General features: G+C 45.7%; 3 protein-coding genes across 12 annotated transcripts in view; 1 reads left to right on the top strand and 2 right to left on the bottom strand.

Moving 5' to 3' along the window:
- RAMAC (RNA guanine-7 methyltransferase activating subunit) lies at window positions 1-4,472 on the top strand. 5 transcript variants are annotated; one of them, XM_047738409.1, is made up of 4 exons: window positions 35-122; window positions 1,362-1,512; window positions 3,069-3,247; window positions 3,950-4,472. In XM_047738409.1, the coding sequence occupies exons 3-4, from the start codon at window positions 3,078-3,080 to the stop codon at window positions 4,134-4,136; spliced, it is 357 nt and encodes a 118-aa protein (XP_047594365.1). In that variant the 5' UTR covers window positions 35-122; window positions 1,362-1,512; window positions 3,069-3,077; the 3' UTR covers window positions 4,137-4,472. The 5 variants fall into 5 exon arrangements, with proteins under 5 accessions (XP_047594363.1, XP_047594365.1, XP_047594366.1 ...); XM_047738410.1 differs by lacking the exon at window positions 1,362-1,512 and adding an exon at window positions 662-710; XM_047738407.1 differs by lacking the exon at window positions 1,362-1,512 and having other exon boundaries at window positions 1-122.
- C7H15orf40 (chromosome 7 C15orf40 homolog) lies at window positions 4,199-17,378 on the bottom strand. Of its 5 annotated transcripts, none has more exons than XM_047738405.1 (4): window positions 17,222-17,378; window positions 16,421-16,547; window positions 13,912-14,039; window positions 4,199-5,481 (listed from the first exon to the last, which is right to left on the bottom strand). In XM_047738405.1, exons 1-4 carry the CDS (start codon window positions 17,333-17,335, stop codon window positions 5,461-5,463), a joined length of 390 nt encoding a protein of 129 aa, XP_047594361.1. In that variant the 5' UTR covers window positions 17,336-17,378; the 3' UTR covers window positions 4,199-5,460. The 5 variants fall into 5 exon arrangements, with proteins under 5 accessions (XP_047594361.1, XP_047594362.1, XP_047594360.1 ...); XM_047738406.1 differs by lacking the exon at window positions 4,199-5,481 and adding an exon at window positions 6,740-8,444; XM_047738404.1 differs by lacking the exon at window positions 4,199-5,481 and adding an exon at window positions 8,997-11,543.
- A 911-nt stretch (window positions 17,379-18,289) lies between these two features.
- BTBD1 (BTB domain containing 1) overlaps window positions 18,290-22,215 on the bottom strand; it is a 42,128-nt gene continuing 38,202 nt past the window's right edge. The window contains exons 7-8 of one of the 2 annotated variants that reach the window (XM_047738396.1): window positions 20,627-20,773; window positions 18,290-20,153 (exon numbers count right to left, since the gene is read on the bottom strand). In XM_047738396.1, the coding sequence (XP_047594352.1) occupies window positions 19,995-20,153; window positions 20,627-20,773 (306 nt within the window). In that variant the 3' untranslated portion in view covers window positions 18,290-19,994. Of the gene's footprint in view, window positions 20,154-20,626; window positions 20,774-22,215 lie in introns of those variants that run through there. The other variant, XM_047738398.1, reaches the window with a different exon arrangement.

Genomic DNA, 22,215 nt, shown 5'->3' with positions numbered 1-22,215 from the left:
CGCCCCCGCGCCTGCCCGCCGGAAGCGGAAGTGGGGCGAATGTCGGCTTGTCGTTTGAGTGGCTGCGTTACCTTGGAGAGCTGAAGTGGCGGGCGATCTTTTGACCGCGGTGTGGGCCGGAGGTGGGTGTTCCTGCGTGTGTGGCGGGCGGGGTGCGGCCCGAGGGGGATGGACGCGGCCGTCGGCGGGCCGGTCGCCGGTTGGGGAGGCCACGGGGAGCAGGGAGCCGGGCGGGCCGAGCCGAGGGGCCCCACGGAGCGGGAATCCCTGTCGGCCTCCACCGGCCGTCGCGGCCGGGGCGCTGAGGGGCCCGGGGAGGGAGCAGACCTGTCAGGACCGTGGTGGGCAAGCCCTGCCGGGCCCTGCTGGCGGTCTGCGTCCGTCTCCCGGGCAGCGAAGGCCCAGGCAGGCAGTCGCGTCCGGCGCCAGTCGGCCGCGGGCAGCTGCGGATGGTGTTACTTGCACAGAAACGAGTGGTGTCGGAGGACGAGTCTGAAGGGCGGCCCCCTCCTGTCCACGAGGAGAACGGAGCTCGTTCCCGGTAGCGCTCGGACTAGCGTACTGGTTTAGAGGAGGCCCGGCGGGGCGCTTGTAACCAGCCGCCCCCCCATTCTTCTGAGGGTTCCTTGGAGGGAATCAAGCGGGTTTTTGCCGCCCTCAGATCGAAACAGCGTAAACATTAGCCACTGCAGCTGCCTCAGATCGCTCGGGTAAGTAAAGCTCGGATCCACCGGAATTCTGTTTAACTCTCTCAGGAGCGCGCATGAAGACGCTTGCCCACCTGTGGGAGGGGTCGTGGGAGTCGCACTGTGCCTTGCCCTATGACCTCTCCTCCCTGTCTGGGGGGTGTGGGCCGCCCTTCCGAGATTCCCGCATTCCTGTGGAAGTCCAGGCGCGGTTTTCCGTAGCTGAACTGACGACGACACACCAGTCAGCCAGTCCCAGACACACTGGGAGAAAGAGAACGCGTCGGGGTGGTGCCTCTTGCACCCGCACAGCAGTCTTGGTGTCGGTTTGCTGGGGTAAGGGCAGGAGGGTACACACTGGCGTATGTTTGAGGGATGCCGGGGAGAATCAAGGAAGGCGCGGTCTTCCACCATCACGTGTGTTTGTCAAAGGTGAAGTAACCCAGGAAGAAAAGTAACTGTCGGATGTCAGGCGAGAGGGCGAGATTCAGTTTAGTTTTAGCATGTCCCACACGCCCGAATCAAAAAGCAGGCTTTAGGAGTCTTGAGGCGGAGAGGAGAGCGACGAGAAGATGAAGTTAGGGTTAGGAGAGGCGGGGGATGGGAGTACTGACCACCGCTTGGCCGAGGAAGACGGCAAGGGGGCTACCTACAGAATAGTGATGGGGCTTCCAGGCCGTGCATAAGGATGAAGAGAAGTGAACTCTTGGTCCCCTGGCTTCTCAAGGATGAGGCTCTTGTGGCCTGAGCCAAATCTTTCCTCAGAGGTAGAGGGTCTCTGAGAGTGTGGGTGCAGAAATAGTACTCGGCCTGCAGAACCCAGCTGATAAGAGGTTTCAGGTTTGTTTGTTTTTTTTTTTAAAGCTGTTAGATAGTATTTATCATATTTTTCATTTTGTTCCAGAGTAAGACTACATTGGATGCCTCTATAAAGTACCCCAGAGTCGAGTAGCTGTTCATTTAAATGCCTATTTGCCTTTCCATTTTCACATCTTTTCTATATTTTCAGTTTCTCTTTCTTACTGGTTTTCTTTTCCTATAAACAACCTCAGCGACACTGTCCTGGGAAGACTGGAGGTCCTCATCCAGTAACCCCTTTGCTACTACTCTCTTTCTCTCGTGTTCAGTGAAGCATTTCGAAAGCTCACTCTATAATCCGTGTAGATTTCTAGTTCCTTAGCTTCCAGTTACTTCTCAGTGAACTGCCGTCCTGCTTCAATCCCTAGTACTCTAACATAATGACCTCCTGATGGCTAAGTCCAGTCAATTTTCTGCTCTTGGTTCTGTCACTGTGCCATTCCACACTGAGGACCATTCACTCTATTCTCCTGCCTCCTGCGGGAAGCTCTTGTGCATCTGATCTGTGTGTATTCTCCTCCTATCCCTTCTTTATCTCCAACTTCCCTATAGGTCAGTGTGCTCCAGGATTCTGTCCCTTGATACACTTCTTATTCCACAGCCTTCCTGAGAAATCTCATCCCCTCTCACAGCATTAACCATCAACAAAATTGCTGACGTCTCCCATATGTATCATCACCCTAGTTCTCAGTCCCAAAATGGGTAACTGGGAGCTGGTTCTCCCATGTGGATGTACATCCCATAACTAACTTCAGACTCCATAGCCTCACCCAGCCTTTTTCCTGTGGTTCCTATGGCACCACAGCCCATCTGGTCATTTGGCTAGAAGTCTGAAAGTTATCCTTTATACCCGCCCCCCGCAACATCTAGTCATTGTTGTCTAGTCAGTCAGTCCATTAGTCAGTGTAGTCCAATGTAATCAGTCCATTAATTTCTAATGGAATTCCTACCAAACTGCATGTGCGGTTGCTGCCTCAGATTCAGCGCTCCAGTCCTGCAGCAATCTGCCTTTGGTCTATCCTCACGAGTCTCTTCCCTACCCTGTTAGCAAAGAGGTCCTTCTAAGTAGTCAGTTTGCCCTAGAGGCCTCCCTGCTTAAACCACTAGGCTGAAGACTTCCCCTTTCCTACCAGAATAAGGGCAGGGTTGTTTGCCTGGAACACAGTTTTTCACAGTTTGGTCCCTGCCCATTTTTCCAGCTTTGTTTCTGGACATTCACTGTTTCTCCCTAAGTATCGGCACCAGGTCTGTCTCTTACACTAGACTGAGAGCTCTTTTGGGGGGGGGGTGGAGGCCCCAATATATTGTTCATCTTTATATCCCAGGTGCCAGTTAGCACAATGCCTGCGGTACTGAAGTCAGGAAATACTGAATGAAGTATCTAAAACCATCTTAAGTTTAAAAGTATACAAAGACTGTTACGCGTACCTTGCCTAAATTGTTCATTTCTTGGTTTTTCACTGTCAAGTGAGAGAGTATTATATTTTTTAAAATTCTCATAGAAACCTATTAAAACCTGTGCAGAATTTCAGGATGACAGACACTTCTGAAGCTGTTCCCAACTTTGAAGAGATGTTTGCCAGCAGATTCACAGAAGCTGACAAAGAGTACCAGGATTACCTGCAACGCCCTCCCGAGCCCCCGCCGGTCGTCGAGGAATGGACTAGCAGAGCTGGTGGGAACCAGAGGAACAGAGGCAGTCGGTATGTGTTACTTCAGGAGACGCAGGTGGCTGATGTGGGAGAGTACGGCTTTGCTCTGTGTGTCCGTTAAGGCCAGTGAGGCCAGGGACCAGTGTTTCTGTTCAGAACCTATACTTCGTGCCTAGTCACTGCCTACACGCAGTGAGTGGCTGGTAAAGATTTACTTTAACGTTTTGTCAGCCCCATGTGTTTTTTTCCTTGCTGTTCAGTTGTATATGTGTTTAATGTTGTTTTTTAAAATATTCTTTCTGTAGACTAACATTTTATTTTCTCTGCTAATATATTCTATGAACCTGGAGTTTTCTACAAAACTTTATGCTCGGTTCCATAAAGAAGGCCTTGTCTTTGGTTTTACTTTAACAAAGTTATATAGTGGGATTTCTTCTATTTCATAATTCAGAATAGCTCTTGTACAATCGAATAGACCTCAGTTTAATTCAGAACTGTCCTACTGTTGTGAGTTTCGTGTTGTGGTCTGCCTATTTCTCTGCAAAGTGTATCCAGTATAATACTGGAAGAATGATTTAGATCTTAGGAAAGTTATGAATAATTGTTTCTACATATAACATTCTGCAGAGAAAAGTGTTTTTACACTTTTGTTTATGGAGTATGAGGTTGAGAAATAAAATGCAGCGGGATAGATTTGTCATTTGTATTTTTTTAAAAGGGAAGTATAAAAATCTTTTTGTTTTGTTGTTGTAGGTTGCAAGATAACAGACAATTTAGAGGTAGGGATAGCAGACGGGGGTGGCCAAGTGACAATCGATCCAATCAGTGGCACGGACGATCCTGGGGTAACAATTACCCGCAGCACAGACAAGAACCTTACTACCCCCACCAATACGGACACTATGGTTACAACCAACGGCCTCCCTATGGTTACTACTGATGGAAACGTCAGCAGCTTTTTGTGAAATCATTTCCTCTGTTAACATGACAAGTTTGTGTGTATCTTCTGTTGGTCATAATTTTATATCTGATTTCAGAGAGTGGATTATAAACTTTTTAGAACTTGTGACTTAAAAAAAAAAAAAGATCTTACTAGAGATGTGCTGGTTCAGTATTCCCCTAAAAAGGTTGTGGATTCCATTGCCTGACTTCTACCTCAGATTCTTCTTTGTTTCATGACTTAATAGTGCTTTGAACTTGGTGTCTGTGTTCCTTGTTTGACCTCCAGGAGTTCTGTCTTTGTTTTACAGAGAAATAAAAATTATAAAGTGGAAAATGCTTGATTTTACTTTGTAAGATAAGGAAGTATCTGTGTACTCAGATTTTCTCATTCCCAAATTTTTACAGTGGTTAGTACAGTCAACTCACGAATGCACAACTATGCGCAGTTGTAACGTGTTGTACATGGCATCAGCAGTTGAAGGTAAAACGACTGTAGATGCTTCTTTTGGCTTTCGTTGTTGTGACTGTGGTATTTTTTTGTCATTACTCCAGGTAAGAGTGACGTCCACAATCGCTTTGGTCTCTTTTTAGAGGATGTCAAAAATAAAACCTTAAACTGGGGAAGGGAACATTCTCAGTTTCAGTGTCTTGAGCTAGTGGTGGGTGAGATTGGGGCACACAGTCATTTTGTTACAAACCGTGAGGCTTTTTGCTAAGTTAAAACAGATCAAAATTCACATGTTCTAAAAGAAAGTTTAACTCTGTAAATGTTCTCCTTTCCTTTTCAGTAGTGTGTATATAATGCTGCATTCCGACTACGTACTTTTTTTTATGTACTTATGTGAATTGATCATACAATGTTATATTCACTTCCAAACGTGCATCTTCGCTGCTTCCTCTCGTATAAATACCGTGATGCCAGAACTTCCTCTCAGACCGATCAGTATATTCCAGATCATTTTAATGGCCTTTTAAGTGCTTTCATTCAAATAAAGTACTTACAAGATTAAGCAATTTCTCTCTCAAGTTTTGGCAGTTAGACCATGCATTAATGTGATGAACCTTTTGGTTTTTTATTGCTGTTTCCTTTATATCTGTTGAAAAGGCTTATTTGGCTTAAGAGTAATATTAAGAGTAGAAACTTCATCATAGGGAAAAGGAGTATAAAGGCAACTCCCTAAACCTGCCTTCTGCTGCCTTCTCTCTTAGCACTGCACTCTAGGCCCTTGAGGTTGACTTCTCCATGCTCTGGACCCAAATCTCCCCTCTACTCCCCTTCATGAAGAGCCGTCCTTTCAGGTAACTCTTTGATTGGAAAGGATCTAATAAATCAGGTCTTCACACTGAGATGTAAATAAAATTTTAACAGTAAGATAAGGGTTTCCCTATACCCCTCTGATTACATCAGTAGGCACAGTGCTGGTACATCTCTTTCTTGGTACTGCAGATATGTAGCCTAGAGAGTCCAGAATGGCCTCACTGCACACCACGATCTCTGCAGGCGCGTGGGTTATTAAAACTACCCATCAATTGACAAAGCACAGGCACTGACTCACTGGGGTGGCAGCAGCCACAGCTTTAGAGCAGGACCCTCAGGGCTGTCTGCCGTGCTGGCTGCTGGCACTACTTAGGGGGACCTGTGGGCCCACGGGGCAGGGCTTGGAGTGAGGGATGGTCTCCAAGGAAAGGTTATTTTCTAATAGTATTGAAATATTCACAGATGGCCTGAGTATCAGCCCTGCTGGAAAATACGATGAGTCCTTTTAACATGAATTATTTCTGTATTCTGCATGAACAGCCCATGTGGTAGTGGTTTGTCTTTTTTTTTCTTTTTTAAACAGTCACCATTAGACTCCCCTCTATGCTTAAAACAGAGAGGAAATAAAAGTCCTGGTTTCTGCTTCATGTGGGAGAGACAGAAAATGACGTTAAAAATTTTAAGGAAAATTCAGAGAATGATCTGAAGAAAGAATTAAAATAGTGTTAAATGGAATTAATCTCAACTAGTCTGTTGTAATAGCCTATAGCATTAAGCCTAAGGAGCCCTGGCTTCCAGTCCTGTTCTTACCAGGTAGAGGACCTTGAGAAAAATTGGTTAAGCATGGAGCTTACGTGCTCACCTGTAAAACTGAGGAAAATACCCTGCCACTCTTCACAGGGTCATCATAAAAAAAGTGACCAGACATACAAGAGCTTAAGATAGAAACTAGGGCTTCGGACCATTAACCCCCACTGGCGCGTAACTGGTGCTGCATGAACACTGGCAGAGTCAATGGGAGGGAAGTATTGGTAAATTATAAAGCACAGTGTTGATCTAAAGGGTATAGAGTAACTGACAGAACATAAGGTAGAGCAGGAGACTTATTGAGAGTAAAGATTTGTGATTCTTAAGTGAATTAATATGTGAATTAGCAAAAGAAGAAATTCTGTCCTTCAGAATAGAACAAATTTCAAATATCAAAGAAAATTTATGTAAATATTGAGCTAAACTTAGCATTTGCTGTTTGAAATTGACACATTTTAAAATGTCAAATGCTGATTATGGAAACATACCAGATTAATATCCTTTTGAGACCAGCTTGTTAGAGACTTGAGCTAGAGGTTTGTTTTTTTTCTTTCTTGAGTGCTAGGATTTGAGGTTATCCAGATACTCAGAACCACGGGTCACGGTTCTGAGGACAGTTTGAACTCTTAAAACCCAGATCAGAAAAAAGCCATCTGGTGAGATTTCTAGCATGGTTTTGGTTTTCAAAGCTGCATTCCTTATAATGCTCAACAGACAGGATTTAATTTTAATTTTCCCTTTGAAATTTACTCACCTAAGGGAAAATCTAGAATTTTATGATAGAATTGAGTAGTGAAATGTCAGTTTTAAGTTTAGAATCCTAAAATGCAAGGAAATGATCTCTTGCCCTAAAGATTACTAGTAACAGTAATTCTGAATTCCACATCTTGTTTCTAAAGATAGTTTTTTTTTAACACCTTAAAATTTTTCCAAGACCCATTCCCTCTGATTCATTCAACCCAAACACGGATTTGGCTGTGTATGGAAACCTATGCCCCTGGCCTTTGACTTCTTTTATTTAGTACTATTGCTTATAGTGAAAGGCAATTTATTGTTTTCATTAGAAAATGTAGGAAATAGACTCCCAGCTCACAGCAACTTGTAGTATGATTTAATAACTTCAGTTAGCTGGGAAGCTGGCTTGTGAACGTGCTTACTTTGGTAGCGTTCGACAAACAGGTATTATAAACCTGAAATTCATATAAACCTTTTCATTCACCAAAAAGCTTATTTGGGATTTGTCTTTCAATATCTTGTATTTTAACCACAGAATCATATTTGAGATATAAATGAGGATTTTGAAGTACTAGGTAGACTTTGGCTAATTCTGTGTGAAAAACCCAATTATATAGGTCACTCAGTTCCTTCCTCTATATATAAATTTAGAAATGTGTGCTTTTACAATCCTCTGGCTTTTAATTTAGAATGAATTAAGGCCAACAGGAGTAAACACTCTTGACATTGGCAGGAGTTATGATGTTAATTTTTAGATTTCTACTTCAGAATTCACATGGACTCTTCGTGCTGTGTTCTGTACTATCTAAACAAAGATTTCTCTTGGCTCCGGATAAATTATTATGGAGCCAAATCAACAACTAGATTCAAATAGATTATACCATTGGACTCCAAGGTAGCCTTGGGCAAGTATCTCCTCGTCTCTAGAAGTCCACACCTCTACTAGGACCAAGTTTTGAGGAAAATAGGGACAGTAGTGGAGATCCCTGAACCCGTGGACGTTCTGGGAGAGAGTGGCCTGGGTCGGGCCGGCTGCATGGGCCCCATCGATAGGCCTGGACACTGTCAGGACGAGCCAGGGTTGAAGCGGCAGCTTCAGCTCCTGCACCGCTGCGGAGGCTGCCAGGTGCCAAGAAACATTATCTGAGGAGCTGGCTACCAGTGCCCTTAGACTGGGGAAGTGGAGAGAAGTTGTGGGTCACACCCCCCGGATTTTAAGACTTACAGGACAGGATGAGACAGTAAGAGGACAGGTCTTCCATCAAAACTGCTAACGTGTAATCCGACTGCCCCCTCGCAGGATTAAGTGAAAGCATTTACAGAAAGCGTGCGCCACGGGGCGGGGCACATGGGAGGTTGCAGGTCTGGGTCAGCTGTGCGCGCCCGGAAGTGCAGTGGGCTGGGGGGTACCTCTGAGCTCGCCTGGCGCAAGAGACGCAGCTCACACGTCTTTCCCCAATGTCTCCATGGGCTGATGGGCTAATTCAGTTGTTTTCATTCCTGTCCCTAAGGGACACACAGAGCCCCATGTATTAATTACCAGTTAGATTTTCTCTGGGTTTCAGTGACTTCTCTTGAGACAGCTTCAGGGGATTGATGTGATGATGATCTCATGGTTTTTTTCCACTGCCAGTGCCTTTAACTCCCTAAAGGCTCTCCAGCCTTTGTCTGAATTACATAAATAAAGCTGCTCTCATTGCTAAAGGCCAGAGCTTTTGCATTTGAGTGTTTTCTCATTTTAAAATTTCCTTCACTGTGTATGTTTGGTGTGCATACAAAATAATAAATACTGTAAAGAAGTGAAACACTACTCATCCGGCGATATGGCCTGTTGTGTACGCTGCTCTCTTACCGTGCCCACACAAATATGTGTAAATTTGATAGTTTTCCTTGTTTACTAAAGTGAGATTGTATATAAATATATATACACACACATCTATCATTCTTTGTTCAGTAATTATACATTAAAAATGAACAGCCTAATACTCTCACATATGGATTTTCTGTTGATAATATAATTATTCTCCAGTAGGTATACATTTAGATTATGTTTCCCCATTTTTGCTCATATACTCCTTGGCATTTTTATTTTTGTGTGTTCTATGAGGTATTCTCCAACGTAGAATATTAGGTTAAAACACCTATATTTTTAGTTAAGTGCCACATTTTCCAAAACACTGTAGCAGTTCACATTCCCAGGTGACAACATATGACTGTACATATGCGTCTCCCCTCTCCCTTCCTAGGGCTTCAACTTTTTGTCTAGATGGCCACGGGCGTTGTTTTTGAATTCCGAGAACTTCACTTGGTTTTATGTCCTTGTCAGCCATGCTTTGTCAGTGTTTCCCCTGGGATGCTGCACATTTTATTCCTTAAAATCCTTTTTTTCCCAATATTTTCTTGATTATATCTTGAAATCCTTGTTCTGTTCCACTTTTTGGGTTTTCAGGACCCCAATTATGTTGTTGATTTCCCTTTGCCTGACTTTTAGATCTGTCATTTTCCTTTCTTTGCTCACCTTTCTCCAACCTGCCCTCCAAATTCTGTGCCCTATTTTCAACCTCTTCTCTGTTGTTTCCAACGAGGCCTTCTTTTCCATGATGCTTTTGTTTAAAAAAGAAATAATCTGGTAAGCCACCTTTCAAGTGCTCAGTAAGCACATGTGCCTAGCAGCTGCCATCCTGACGGCACAGTTTCGGAAGAGGACTAAAGGCTTGGAGTTCCGTTGACCTGCCTCACTCCCCTCCGCCCCAGTTCTCCAACCCCCCAGGGTGTCTCTGGAGAAACACAAGGCCCTGACACAACCTGAAGGCCAGTGTGGTAGCAAAACCCTATCATGGCGGCGTCTCATGTAGAAATGACCACTGAGCCTGTGAATTACGCTGCCAAGTTTGGGGTCCCCCTGCCCAGCTCTGTATCAAAGGGATTAGATGGACCCTGTGGCACATAGCCAGAAAAGAATTACGAAATGCTGAAAAGCTTATCAACTGAAGTGTAGAGGCAGAGGAAAGCCTATCTGGGCAGAAGTAGGCGGTCTTCTCACAACCTTGAAAAGGGCAGCTCCTGTGTGAAGAAGTGTGAGTGTCCAGTGTTGTCCCAGGAGAGGGGCTGAGACATGATGAGTCTCTTCGATGGTCCGAGCTCCCTTGCCTCATCCCCTAATTTCTTTGGTTCTGATCCCACACTCTCCAAGCAGTCTTCGAATGATGACTGGCTTCTTGAAGAGATTTCCCAAAGTAACACAAGGTGCTCACTAGAGGACCCCCACTACACAGTCCATTTGGCAGGTACAGGTTCTTCACTCACATTAGTAAACTGGCATTGTGTTTAGAAATGAATTCCTCGCCAATTTTCCAGCCCAATTCCATTTTCAAAAACACCAGCTAAGCTGGAGATTTCTGAAAACTGCAGAATGGAGACACTCGGGGCCACGCTGACTCCACTGAGGTACTGAGCCAGGACCTCTGAGAACCTAGCCAAGGAGGTTACACCATGGAGCAGTTAACACCACACTCTGGCCGGAACCGAACTCGAGGAATGTGGGGTTAAGCCTAAGTAATGTCTCCAAGACCAGACAAGAAGGATTAGCGTGTGACACTGGTAGTCAGGCGCTACGGAAGACATCTCCTACTAGTGCTGCTCGCTTCAAAAGGAATTGTCAGTCCCTTCAGAGTTTCGGTGGCTTCCTGCTGTTGCATTATGGTGCCATCTCTTGGATGTAAACTGAAAATCTAGCTTCTTAAAATTTTTAGTCTCTACTCACATGCATTTTAAAAATCCATAGTGGGGGTCACAGTGTGTTTTGGGAACTTATATTTTGCATTACAGTTAAAAGGAACTACTTTACCAAATCCCTTACCACAAATTCCTGGTGGTGGGGGGTATGCTAGCAATTCATAGCCCAGAAAAAACCTGCCTCCTGAAGTCTGAGTTTTTGGCTGTTTGGAACTTTAAACACTGCAAAGGTGCCACCTACATTCTCCGGTTCTCTCCCCCACCCCCCAAACCCTTAGACACAAAGGAGCAGGAAGAAGCTTTAGAGCTTTTAGAAAATATCAGAGCTCTTCTCGGTGAGTGGCCTCTTTGTCTGTCGGAGGGGGTGATCTATGGTCCTGAAACCTAGACCTGTTGCCTTTTTGCCTCCATGAGGGAAGCGGGCTTAGGGCTGAAGCTGGCCCTGCTAGCTAGAGTGAGTCAGGTAAGGAGAGAAAGTGGGTCCTTGTGAACTCACTTAGCTGCTCCATCAGGCTAACCCCTAAGCCAGCCCTGCCTCTAGACTCCCCAGGTAGTGGGCCAATAAATCCCTTTGTTGTGTAAGCCAGACAGAGCTGGGTTTCCATTAATTGTCAAGGAAAGCATCCTAACAGTGATCCATGTAAAACAAAACAAAAGAACCACAAGTAAAATGCCGCTAGCACACACGCTGGAATGTATGGGGAAAGAGTGGGAAAAGTTCTGAAGCTGAGATCTGGTACAGTAAACCACTTTGGGGGGCAATATGGCATAATGGCTTCAAAAAGAAGGCAGCTGAGCATAACTCATGTTCTGCCATTAGTACTGGCTATGCTCTTGGGTAATCCAAGTGATTCTTCTCGTCCTTGGCTCCTATCAATAGAATAAGAGTTGTAAAAGATAATTTTTATTATTAGTCCTTGGGGACTTTGTATTTTCAAACATTTTGTCTACTAATCTATTTTCTCAGGTACTTAGACAAAAGCACAAAACTGCTTTGATTCTGATCAGCAAAGGTAATGAATTATTTACCTGACCAAATCACTGTAATTTGCATTGGATATTTAAAAACAAGGCATTTATTACTAGCTTTTGAACCTTTAATGTAGGAGAGATTCCTGATAGGCTTTTACAAATATGGAAAGTAGCTTCCAGGCCCTCTTCTTTTAAGGATCTTTGGAGATTCACAGGAACTACCAGATTTGAAGACTACACCCTCCAATGAGGACAAAAATTCAGTGACTTCCCCAAAATAATAGTAAATTACAAGTCCTGAAAACTTAGTTTTTCGCAAAATGCTCCATAGTTTTCAAAAGACAAAAAAGGCATTTTTGTATGTAGATAAGCCTTTTAAAATATAAAGACAGACCACAAAGCGGTGTGACAGTTTTTTTTCTGTCACTTGTAAACTCCAGACAAGGCAATCCTCAGAACCCTAGAGGTGCTGTGGAAACCTCTTCATTTACGATCGGCATAAAATGCGGCCAGGAGTCAAGGGACCGTGGTTCTGGCTGCCATCCCTCATGGTGTGATCCCGAACAAGTCTCTGAACTTCTGGAGAGTGGAAGCCCCATCACGGGATCAGAGGGGTGACAGGTCATCCTGAAGGTGTCTTCTAGCTCTGTCATTGTGTAATGCGATGAAATCGGACTGATGTGTTCCAAACTCTTTGGACGTCAGAACCTACACTGAACATACAGTACTTTTAAAATTCCTACTTCTCTTCTGAGTCCGGTTCTTAAATTTTTTTTCATGTTCTTCAGTGCCCTGAGGTATATTTTCCTACTGAACAGCCTCTTCACGAATAGCAATTAAAACGCTTCTTGAGGACGTACTTCTCATAACTCGCTTTTATTGTTTTTCAACTTGCTGCTTTAATTTCTCCAAGATCTCCTCTGCAGTTGTGGACGCTAACAGCTTCACCACTTTTTCACGAGATTTACCGCCCTGTACCAAAAGTAAAAAATGGTGTCAGGACGACTCACCAAACAGAGAGCGTGGGGATCGGCCGTGTCCTCAAGGCTGCCCTGTGGCCGCAGCCTTTCTGACCGCTGAGCTACAGCGCCTTCTCCTGTCAGTTCTGTATTCCTGGTCTAACCGATGAGTGTATCTTATGGTCTCCTTACTACAAATGTTGACAATTCTCCAGGGTTTTTACCTTCATATATCAATCTCTCTAATAAAAACTGGCATTCAAATTTCAAAACGAATAGAGTCCAGACGTAGAATACTGTGTTTTTAAGTAACTTTTTTGTTTCAAAGTGAAAATTATTTTCTAAATTACCAAATATTGGAATTTTCTATAAACTTTGTATAAAAATAATTCCAAATACAGAACTATTCTGTTACACATTTCTGAAAATTCAAAAAAAAAAAAAAAAAAAAAAAAACAACCCACCCACCAAAACAAATGCTCCAATTCCACAACCAACTGAGCCAAGAATTTCATTTGGAAACATCCTTTAAAGAAGGTAAAATCTGAGCAGGGATCATCTACTGGGGTAGAAGAGTGGGAAGCCCCTTTCAGGCCAATGTCAGAGCGTATGCACTGACAAAATCAGAAATGACCTGCCACAGGCGGGAGAGCTATCGAGGGAAGTGGCAGAGGGGAGAGATTTTTAGATGCAGCCTATTAACCAACGACCGACTACCAGCAAGAACCTGGATGCAGAGAGTGAGCCAACAGCAGCACGGCTGAGTCCCACTCCTGCAAGTTCTCTTTCAGTAAGTCTTGAGTGACACCCAGGAACGTGTGTTGTACACCTCACTCCCAGGTGACCTGATACCCACCCCCAGAGGAAACCCATGATATTAATGACTTCATCTCTTCCTCTCTCTTCCTAATGAGCTTCTCCAGGGAGCCAGGATAACGTGGGGGACCAGATAAACTTGATACGAGTCACTAAAGGACCCTTTCAGACTTCTTAACATGGTGATGACTTGAAGAGACAGACAGATCAATCTGACAGCAGGTACAGAAATACACGTAGAAAGGAGAAAATGCTCAAAATGGTCACAACCAAGGAATAAATGTACAGAGCGTGGTCAGCCTAAGGATCAAGCCAGTAGTAATGAAGGTGACTACACAGAATTCACACATTTTAGTGATTAAATGGATGAGAGTTAAAAAAAACAAAACACAAAAAACCCTAGCTTTTCAATTACTTGGAAAAGAAAGAACCCATATTTATAAAATAATGACTGATGTGTAATCATCAAAACTGTTTCCAGAGAGACCTACCTTATCCAAAACCACGTCACTCTTCCTGAGCTCCAAGACCTTGGAAAGGTACCGACAGAGCTCAGCATTAGCCTCTCCTTCCGACGGGGGGGCTGCTATGGCCACGCTCACCGCTTCCGCTGTCACGTCTGGAATGAGATCAGTGCGGACTGTGTCCTTAAGGAGTGAGGATATTTTGCAAAAGGGTTTGCATTTCCCTGGCACAGAGTGGGTTTTCCATCAATAACTACTGTGTGAAGAAATGAGCGAATAAACTACTCACACCTGAGGGAACGTTATAATAAATACGGCTCCCCCGTTTGAGGAAAGAAATGCAGAGAAAATTGACATTTTCCCTGTCCTGCAGACCAAGATGGGCCCGGACTCCTTCCTGGGCCTCACGCAACTGGAAACTGCCGGAGTGGTACACAGAGCCCTACGGTAGGATCAGGAGCCGGGTGTGAACGAGCCAGCCCACAGGTCCCACCATCAGGAAAATGAGAGCACTGGACTGATTCAGCTCACGTGAAATGCCTCTAAGGTTTTTAAAATGCAGCATTTAAACATTTACACAGCACTTGTATCCACTAATTCGATGGCACAAAAACATGTTTTAAGGACTTCACAAATATTAACTTGTTCAATCCTCATAAGAGCTTTATGAAGAAAATATTAATGCCACTATGATCTCTGGTTTACAAAAGGGGAAACAAATCCAGATTTGCCCAAGGGCACGTGGCTATAAAGCGATGTTGTGAGTCAAAGTTAAGTTTAAATGCATGCTTTGACATGCTGGGCCAAAGAGCTTTGCTCTGGAAGAGTACTCCTGCCTCCCTGGTCGATGCGGCCTCTATAAAGCACGCCTGGCCCTAGGCCCCCATGGTTATTCCGGAGAGAGAGAAATGTCTACTCAAAGGGATTTGCAAGTGAGCTGAAGCTGGTCCCCAGCTGGGGTTATGCAGGCATTTCCACACACTTACACCATGCCCGTGTGAACGACATGGTCACAGAATCCATAAGCACAAAGTGATACAAGCCCCCTCCTGTCCTGTCGCCAATTACCATACTGCGATGTGCCCTCTTCCGCATTTTAGTAGCTTTCACATCCAGACGGGTCTCACAACAGATGGTAAAGAAAGTGTTCACATGGATTCTGTCTCGCCGGTATGCAGAATACTTGTGTACCTTCTAGTGGCTGGCATCTCAAGACCTGACCACACACGATATACCGACAGCGGACCATCAGCCGCAACTACTCCGAAAGTGCTGGCCACAGGGGATGCGGCCCACACAGGCTAACGCAGCCGCTAGCACAAACCAGGCCCAGCACCCCAATTAGGAGGTCTTGTTTTCAAAGTGTAAAAAAAGAAAAGGAATAAAGAGCTTTGGAGGAGAAAGAGACCTTCACAATAATTCAGATCAATGGTTCTCAAACTTTTCCCCCACCCAGAATGCCGCCCCCCACACAAGTTCCCCTGGACTCCCCACATTCACAGTAAATGAAAACACAGCTACTCAGGAGCCCTGCCTGCTGGCCTCCCGGTGTCCACCTAAGAGATCCCTGAGGCACCTTTTTGGGCTCCATGGAATCACCTGAAAGCCTCTTAGTTCAATATCCCTTCCAACAGATAGAAAGAACTGGGCCCAGAAAAGTTTTGCATTTAACTCAAAACAAGTTCACACAGGAGCTGACGACCAGGGCTCTCAGAGACCAGATTTTCTCTTCCTCCTTGGGCCCGTGGTCTTTAAACTCAACCAAAATGTCTCTTCTTTCTTTCTCTGGCCAATGTCTCCAGTTCTGAAATAGGAGAAACTAATAATTCTAGGCTACATATCTTTCTAGATGTGTCCTTTCTAAAATACCATTTTTATTTATTTTTAAAGATTTTATTTATTTATTTGACAGAGAGAGATCACAAGTAGGCAGAGAGGCAGGCAGAGAGAGAGGAGGAAGCAGGCTTCCTGCTGAGCAGACAGCCTGATGTGGGGCTCGATCTCAAGACCCTGGGATCATGACCTGAGCCGAAGGCAGAGGCTTTAACCCACTGAGCCACCCAGGCGCCCCTAAAATACCATTTTTTAAAGGATTTTTTATTTATTTGACAGAGATCACAAGTAGGCAGAGAGGTAGGCAGAGACGGGGGGGGGGGGGGTAGCAGGCACCCTGCTGAGCAGAGAGCCCGATGGGGGGCTGGATCCCAGGACCCTGAGATCATGACCTGAGCTGAAGGCAGAGGCTTAACCCACTAAGCCACCCAGGCACCCCTAAAATACCGTATTTTTAAAAAGGAAAATATACAATGTTTTTTTCCATCGAACTTGGTATGCTGTAACTGTGGTATATTCATTCACTTTTGACACTGGATTTACACCTTTACATTAATTCTAAAACGGGGACGCTTCTAATTGCAGATGTGAGAAATACACCAACTGTAGATCAACCTTCAGCTCACCAAGGCAAAGGGAGGACGTGGGGGAGACTCCTCTCCCCCGCTTATGCCCCCCCCCCGCCCCCAGTGTCCACATATACCTGTGACAGCGTTTTGTTTGGACCCGGGTTTGGCATGGATGGCTATGGTGACACAACCTTTAGGATCAACTGCCACAGGACCTAAGGGAGGAAGTGGTCTCTCTGGTTCCTTGCTCTGGCTCTTACCCTAAAACGACAACAACCACCACACTACAACTTTACAGGCTATAAGACACCTTCCCACACGTTCGAGCCTTCCACGACTCTCTTTCTCTTTAAACCGGGACGAGCTAGTCGCGCCCGGGCATTTCTGGCCACCTGGAAAGGTTTAACAAGCATCCCCAACCAATTCTCGCACGAAGCCCTCGGATGAACCCAACCGAGTGTTCTTCCGCGCTGGGAAGACGGAATTCTGGCTCCCACACCTCAGTGCTGGTCCCCAGGCGCAGGGACCGCTTCTTACTCGTCCTTGCGTCTCCGGCAGCACGAGCTGACAAACTGCTGTGCGCAACCAGGCGGTTAGAGTGTGTGGGGACAGGAAGGGCCGGCCGCGGTCCCGAAGGCCTGCCCAGCGACGGAAGCTGCGGCCGGACTCCGCGTGCAGCGGGGCGGCAGGTGCGCGGACGGTGCGCACACGGGGAGCGAGGACGCGAGGCTCGCACCGGAGGCCCAGCGCGGGAAGGCGCCTCCCTGGGCCTCCGACGCCGGGGGACGCTGGCCCTGCGGGGACGCGGCCGTCCGGACAGAGTGGGGCGGCACAAGACCGCAGGAGCCCCGGGTCTGGGGGGGCCGTGAGCCGCGGGCCCCGCCTCTCTCCCTCACGCCGCCCACCCTCCCCCTGCTACGGGGCTTGCCACTGGCCTTGTTCGTCGCACCGGCTTTCTTGGGCATCTCGGCGCTTAAGGAGAGCCGGGCAGAGGCTCGGAGCCCGCGTCGCGACACTAGCGGCCCCAGCCCGCAGCCCAGCCGCAGCATCCCCGCGGGGGAGCCGGGCAGAGACGAACCGGCGCCGGAAGATCCCTCTACGCCTGCGCACGCGGGCAGGAGCGGCTCCGCAGGCCCGCGTCTGCGCTCCCGCCCCAGGGCGACCCCTCCCGGCCGGCGGGAGCATGGCCCCTCGTCCTGAACAGCAGCCCAGGACTGGGACGGAGAGCTGGGGCTTGGATCCCGTAGTGAGGGATGGCCTCCCCAGACTCCCCAGGGAGGAAGACTGTGTTACCGCTGGTCTTCTCTAGCCTCCTGAGAACAAAGGATAGCAGGGAGCACAGTCCATGTGTGGATGGAGCACCTGCTTTGTGCCCGGAGCTGAGGATTCCGCAGTGTGAGAGGAGAGGAAATACTCTGATGGGCGATGGGGCAAGAGAGGAGGCGGGAGGCGGGGCGGGGGGAGGAGAGAAGGACCCGCCGCTCAGACGGACGACGGCAGTGGGGCCGAAAGCGAAGAGTGGATCGTCTCTGGGACGTTCAGGAGCTGCGGCTGGGGAAGGAGACCTGGGTTTATAGTCTGCCTCCCCCCGACGACCTTTTGAAACATGCCATCTCTCTGCCCGTGAAGTGGGTTTTATAACAGTCTCCCCTCATACTGATGGGAGGCACAGAGGTGAGCTCCTCAGTGCACAGCCAGCACCCAGCGACCACTCTGGTGTCTATGAACACCAAACAACCATCCCAGAATGACAAGACATTCTCCCACCTCCTGAGATTAGATCAAGAGAGAAAAACTGGAGGCCACAAAAAAGGATCAAGCAGCAGAGAGAGGGCAGCACCGATTCCCGCATTCCAGTGACTCACTCCAAGGCGGCAGTGAGGCACTCTCACTTTGTGTTGAATTACCTCCATAAATTAAAGGTTAAACCTCAATCAGCTAGAACCCTTGTTCCCAGTGTCTTACACTCAACTTTCAGAAGAAAAAGACAAATGACAAAAACCTAAAAGGATAATAGATATTTATTTATAAAATTCCAGGGGATATCCCATATCAGTAAACAGTTCCATTGCTTATCCCTTCTACAGCTACCTTCAGTGACAATCATTGTTCAGTGCAGCATACTTGAAAAGCATTTGAAATGCCTCAAATGTCAAAAAAACATTAACCGCCATACCCAGGGCATGCCATACATCATAAGGTAGAATTACTTTCCGTAACAGTTACTATCGGGTGTTTGCTGGTTAATCTTTAATCAGAACCACACATTTCATCAATATTCCAGTTAGCTGAGGTTTATATCCACAAGATACCAGAGATAGAAAAATGTCCCTTCTTCAGCAATTTTGAGACCTCCGCCACCAACACACCTTACTACCTTCTTGAAAATATAAAATGAAGTACTATTTTAGATGAAAAATTTTTGTCCTAATTACTATTATTTAGAAAACCTTAATTCGTTTTAAGTTGTTACTTAAAAGAACTGACTTTTAACCATCTTCCCAAACTATTTGCATATCTTAAACTTAATTACACATAAGCTTTTTTTTTTAACAAGATAATCACTTTGGAGGGAAAAAGAGAATGTTATTTATATAAAAATTTTGCTTTATAAAAAAGTATACAAATGTTATTCTACCAGATATACTCCCCATCCCCTCCTAATACAGCTGTACCTGTGACATGAGCTGAGGTCAGAAATATGAAACATATCTTACTTCTTGGGTAGAACCGTGTAGGTGACAGAAAGTATACTTTTCAGCAGGAATGATTCTGTTGGCTATCTTTAAAATCTCAAAGTAGTCGTTAGAAAGGTCAGTATTTTATTCAGTTTCCTGTTATTGTAAGATTATCGCCACAATGCTGAACTGATGCTGGCTAGCTGGTGGCCCCCAGCAGCGCCGTCTCGACCTCGGGCACTCTCAAAGGCATCCCCCACACAGACACAAGGAGTACAATGGTGCAGTTTAGTGATAAAGAATCCAGTCTTAGACTCTACCTTTAGATCCTCTGTTTATGTCACATTATTGTGAATCTGTACAAACTCCATTTATAGTTTTAAATTGTACTATGTAACACGACTAATATACTACTATAAAATATCCTTTTTTGTAAATACATGGAGAATGCTCTTGGGCATTTATTAGGCCTACTTCTAGCAATATTCTGAATGCTAACAACCAGATACTTCAAAACTCCGAATATAAGGTCAGTTTTCTTAATTTTCTGAAATTAGTTATGTGAATTAATAGGAATTCTGTAGGAATACTGACCTGTCTCATTCCATATAACCTTCAGAATAGATAAGCCTGTTTAAGTCCAACTCACCTAAACTTCACAACAGTTGAAAGAACGACAATAACAACAATGAAACCAGCTGTCTGAAACTAGAATCTTTCTATAAAACGGTGGAAAGACCATGAGTCAGCTGATTTATGAAATTATACAAGGTAAAGCTGAAAGCTGCATTTTTTTTTAAACACTTATGCCCAGTTCTCTTTTCCTCTAAGGTTATAAGAAAATGTAAAACTCCTTTTAAACCATGCACAGAGTTAAATCAACATTTTTCATATCCTCTAAGAAACTAAAATGTTTCTTATAAATATTATAAATATTCATGACACTGAAACTATTTTTTGTGGCCAGTTTTTTATGCCTTTGAGACTAGATGGTACGCTACTATTTAGCCAAAATGTCCAGAATGCTGAATTATGTATAAAATATTATTTCTGGTATCTGTCCATCTTCTATTGAAGTGCCATTATTATTGCCGGGAGAACTGAAAAAGAAAAAAACAGTCTTGCTAGCAGTAGGTGTCTCATGCATGACTTTCTTCAATCCTTTTGTGCCATAGTGGGAGTCTGGACCCTAAATGAGAACAAAAGGTTCATTAGTAATTTTCATTTCATAAGCACTCAATTTAATGTGGTGCTTTAATTAGATTAATGATCTATTATATTGCATTATAATCCTTGTATGAAATTTTATGCTAAGCCATTTCATGGAAAATGAAGTTTTTGCTACAAAGTCAGTTAATTAGTAAAAATCTGAATGTAGAAGTCAGTTTTTAGGTTAACAGTGAACGGTTTTAAGAAAATAATTATTTTATCTTCTGTCAAACATTCAAACTCCTACTCAAGCAAAGGGCTACTTCTTGTGAAGAACATTTCTGAGCAGAGCTGTGCTGAGAAGCACTAGAGCACTTTAACTCCCAGCCTCCTTCCTTCCCCTCTTCCTAAAGGCTTTATTGTCAGGGACTCTCATTGTCTGTGGAAGACCCCTCTGTAACATGCAAGAGGAAATCCACCAGTTCACCCTCTGGAACATTCTGGAAGACTTACTTTGAGTGTTGCGCATGCCGTATAGCACACATTGGGCAGGATCTCTATGGGTTCTTTGAACATGACTCTGAATGTGTTAGCAGTCCCATCACAACTGAATCCAGTATCGTTCTGTCCCAGGGTTTGTTTCTTTTCATATTCAATGATCTGTAAGTTTTCAAAGAGAAGGTACACCTCAGTTACATCACCTGAAGCCAGGGTTCACAGAAAGGAGTATGGAACCCTGAGGAACAGCGACTGCGTCCCTGTCGTGTAATTCTTCTGTACTTACCGCGAACCCCCCGAGAGGTCTCTAATAGGTTGTCAAAAGCAGGGGGATGCCAGCTAACTGGGGCCGGGCTCCGATAGAGGGGTTTCCACAGAAGACACAGAGCTCGGGAGACTGCTTTTTAGAGCATCTGAATTTTATTTTTTATATTTTTTAAGATTTTTGTTTATTTGACAGAGAGACAGAGAGACAGAGAGATCACAAGCAGGCAGAGAGGCAGGCAGAGAGAGAGGGAGGAAGCAGGCTCCCTGCTGAGCAGAGAGCCCGATGCGGGGCTGATCCCAGGACCCCAAGATCATGACCCGAGCCGAAGGCAGAGGCTTTAACCTACTGAGCCACCCAGGCGCCCTGAGCATCTGGATTTTAGACACTGAGGAAAATGGGCCTTTACTCCTTGCTAGCCTGTGTCTTGCCACTAGAAAATTCCCTCAGCATTTCCTGTTATTTGCTGAGATTAAAATGACCTGAAATTCAGGTACGCAGATACTGAAAATATGAACATCGTGTTTTCGATTTAGCTCCATACTCCGCGCCAGGCCGCAAGGACACCCCCTCACGGAGCTTCCCGGCACCGGCCATGCACGCGGGGCGCTTCAGCACGGCGCCTGCAGCAAGCGCCCGCGGAGGGCGAAGCGGCTCCACCGAGGTCAATTTTACTCCATCGCGAAGGGGTGAGGCTGCACAGAGGAGAGTTTTAAAAGCTCCAGTCAGGGACGCCTGGGTGGCTCAGTTGGTTGAGCAGCTGCCTTCGGCTCAGGTCATGATCCCAGCGTCCTGGGATCGAGTCCCACATCGGGCTCCTTGCTCATCAGGGAGCCTGCTTCTCCCTCTGCCTCTGCCTGCCATTCTGTCTGCCTGTGCTCGCTCGCTCTCCTCGCTCTCTGACAAATAAAATCTTAAAAAAAAAAAAAAAAAAAAAAAAAAAAAGCTCCAGTCAGAGCTTCCCAGGACACAAAACCTGTGTGAGGGAACAGGCCATGCAGTGGCCAAGGCTCGCAGAACCGCCTTTTCGCACCCATCAGACAAAAACAGGGCAGTGGTCATCTCCGCAGGGACGGTGACTGGAAAGCTCACAAGGGGTCCCCCGGGGCGCTCTAAGGCCCTGTTCCTTGATCTGGCTGCCGGCTGCACAAGTGTAGTCAGTGTGTGACAAGCAAGCCACGTGTGCCACTTAGAAATACATGTACTTCCCTAAACGTCCCGCACAGTTCCATATAGAACTTAAAACCGGGGTGCCTGGGTGGCTCCGTCGGTTGGGTGACTGCCTTCAGCTCAGGTCACGATCCCGGGGTCCTGGGACTCTGTCCTGCATCAGGCTCCC

The sequence above is a fragment of the Lutra lutra genome, chromosome 7 (genome assembly GCF_902655055.1).
Source record: "Lutra lutra chromosome 7, mLutLut1.2, whole genome shotgun sequence".
NCBI lineage: Eukaryota > Metazoa > Chordata > Mammalia > Carnivora > Mustelidae > Lutra > Lutra lutra.
Note: the sequence above shows the minus strand (reverse complement) of the source record. Positions and strands in the feature narration are given on the sequence as shown.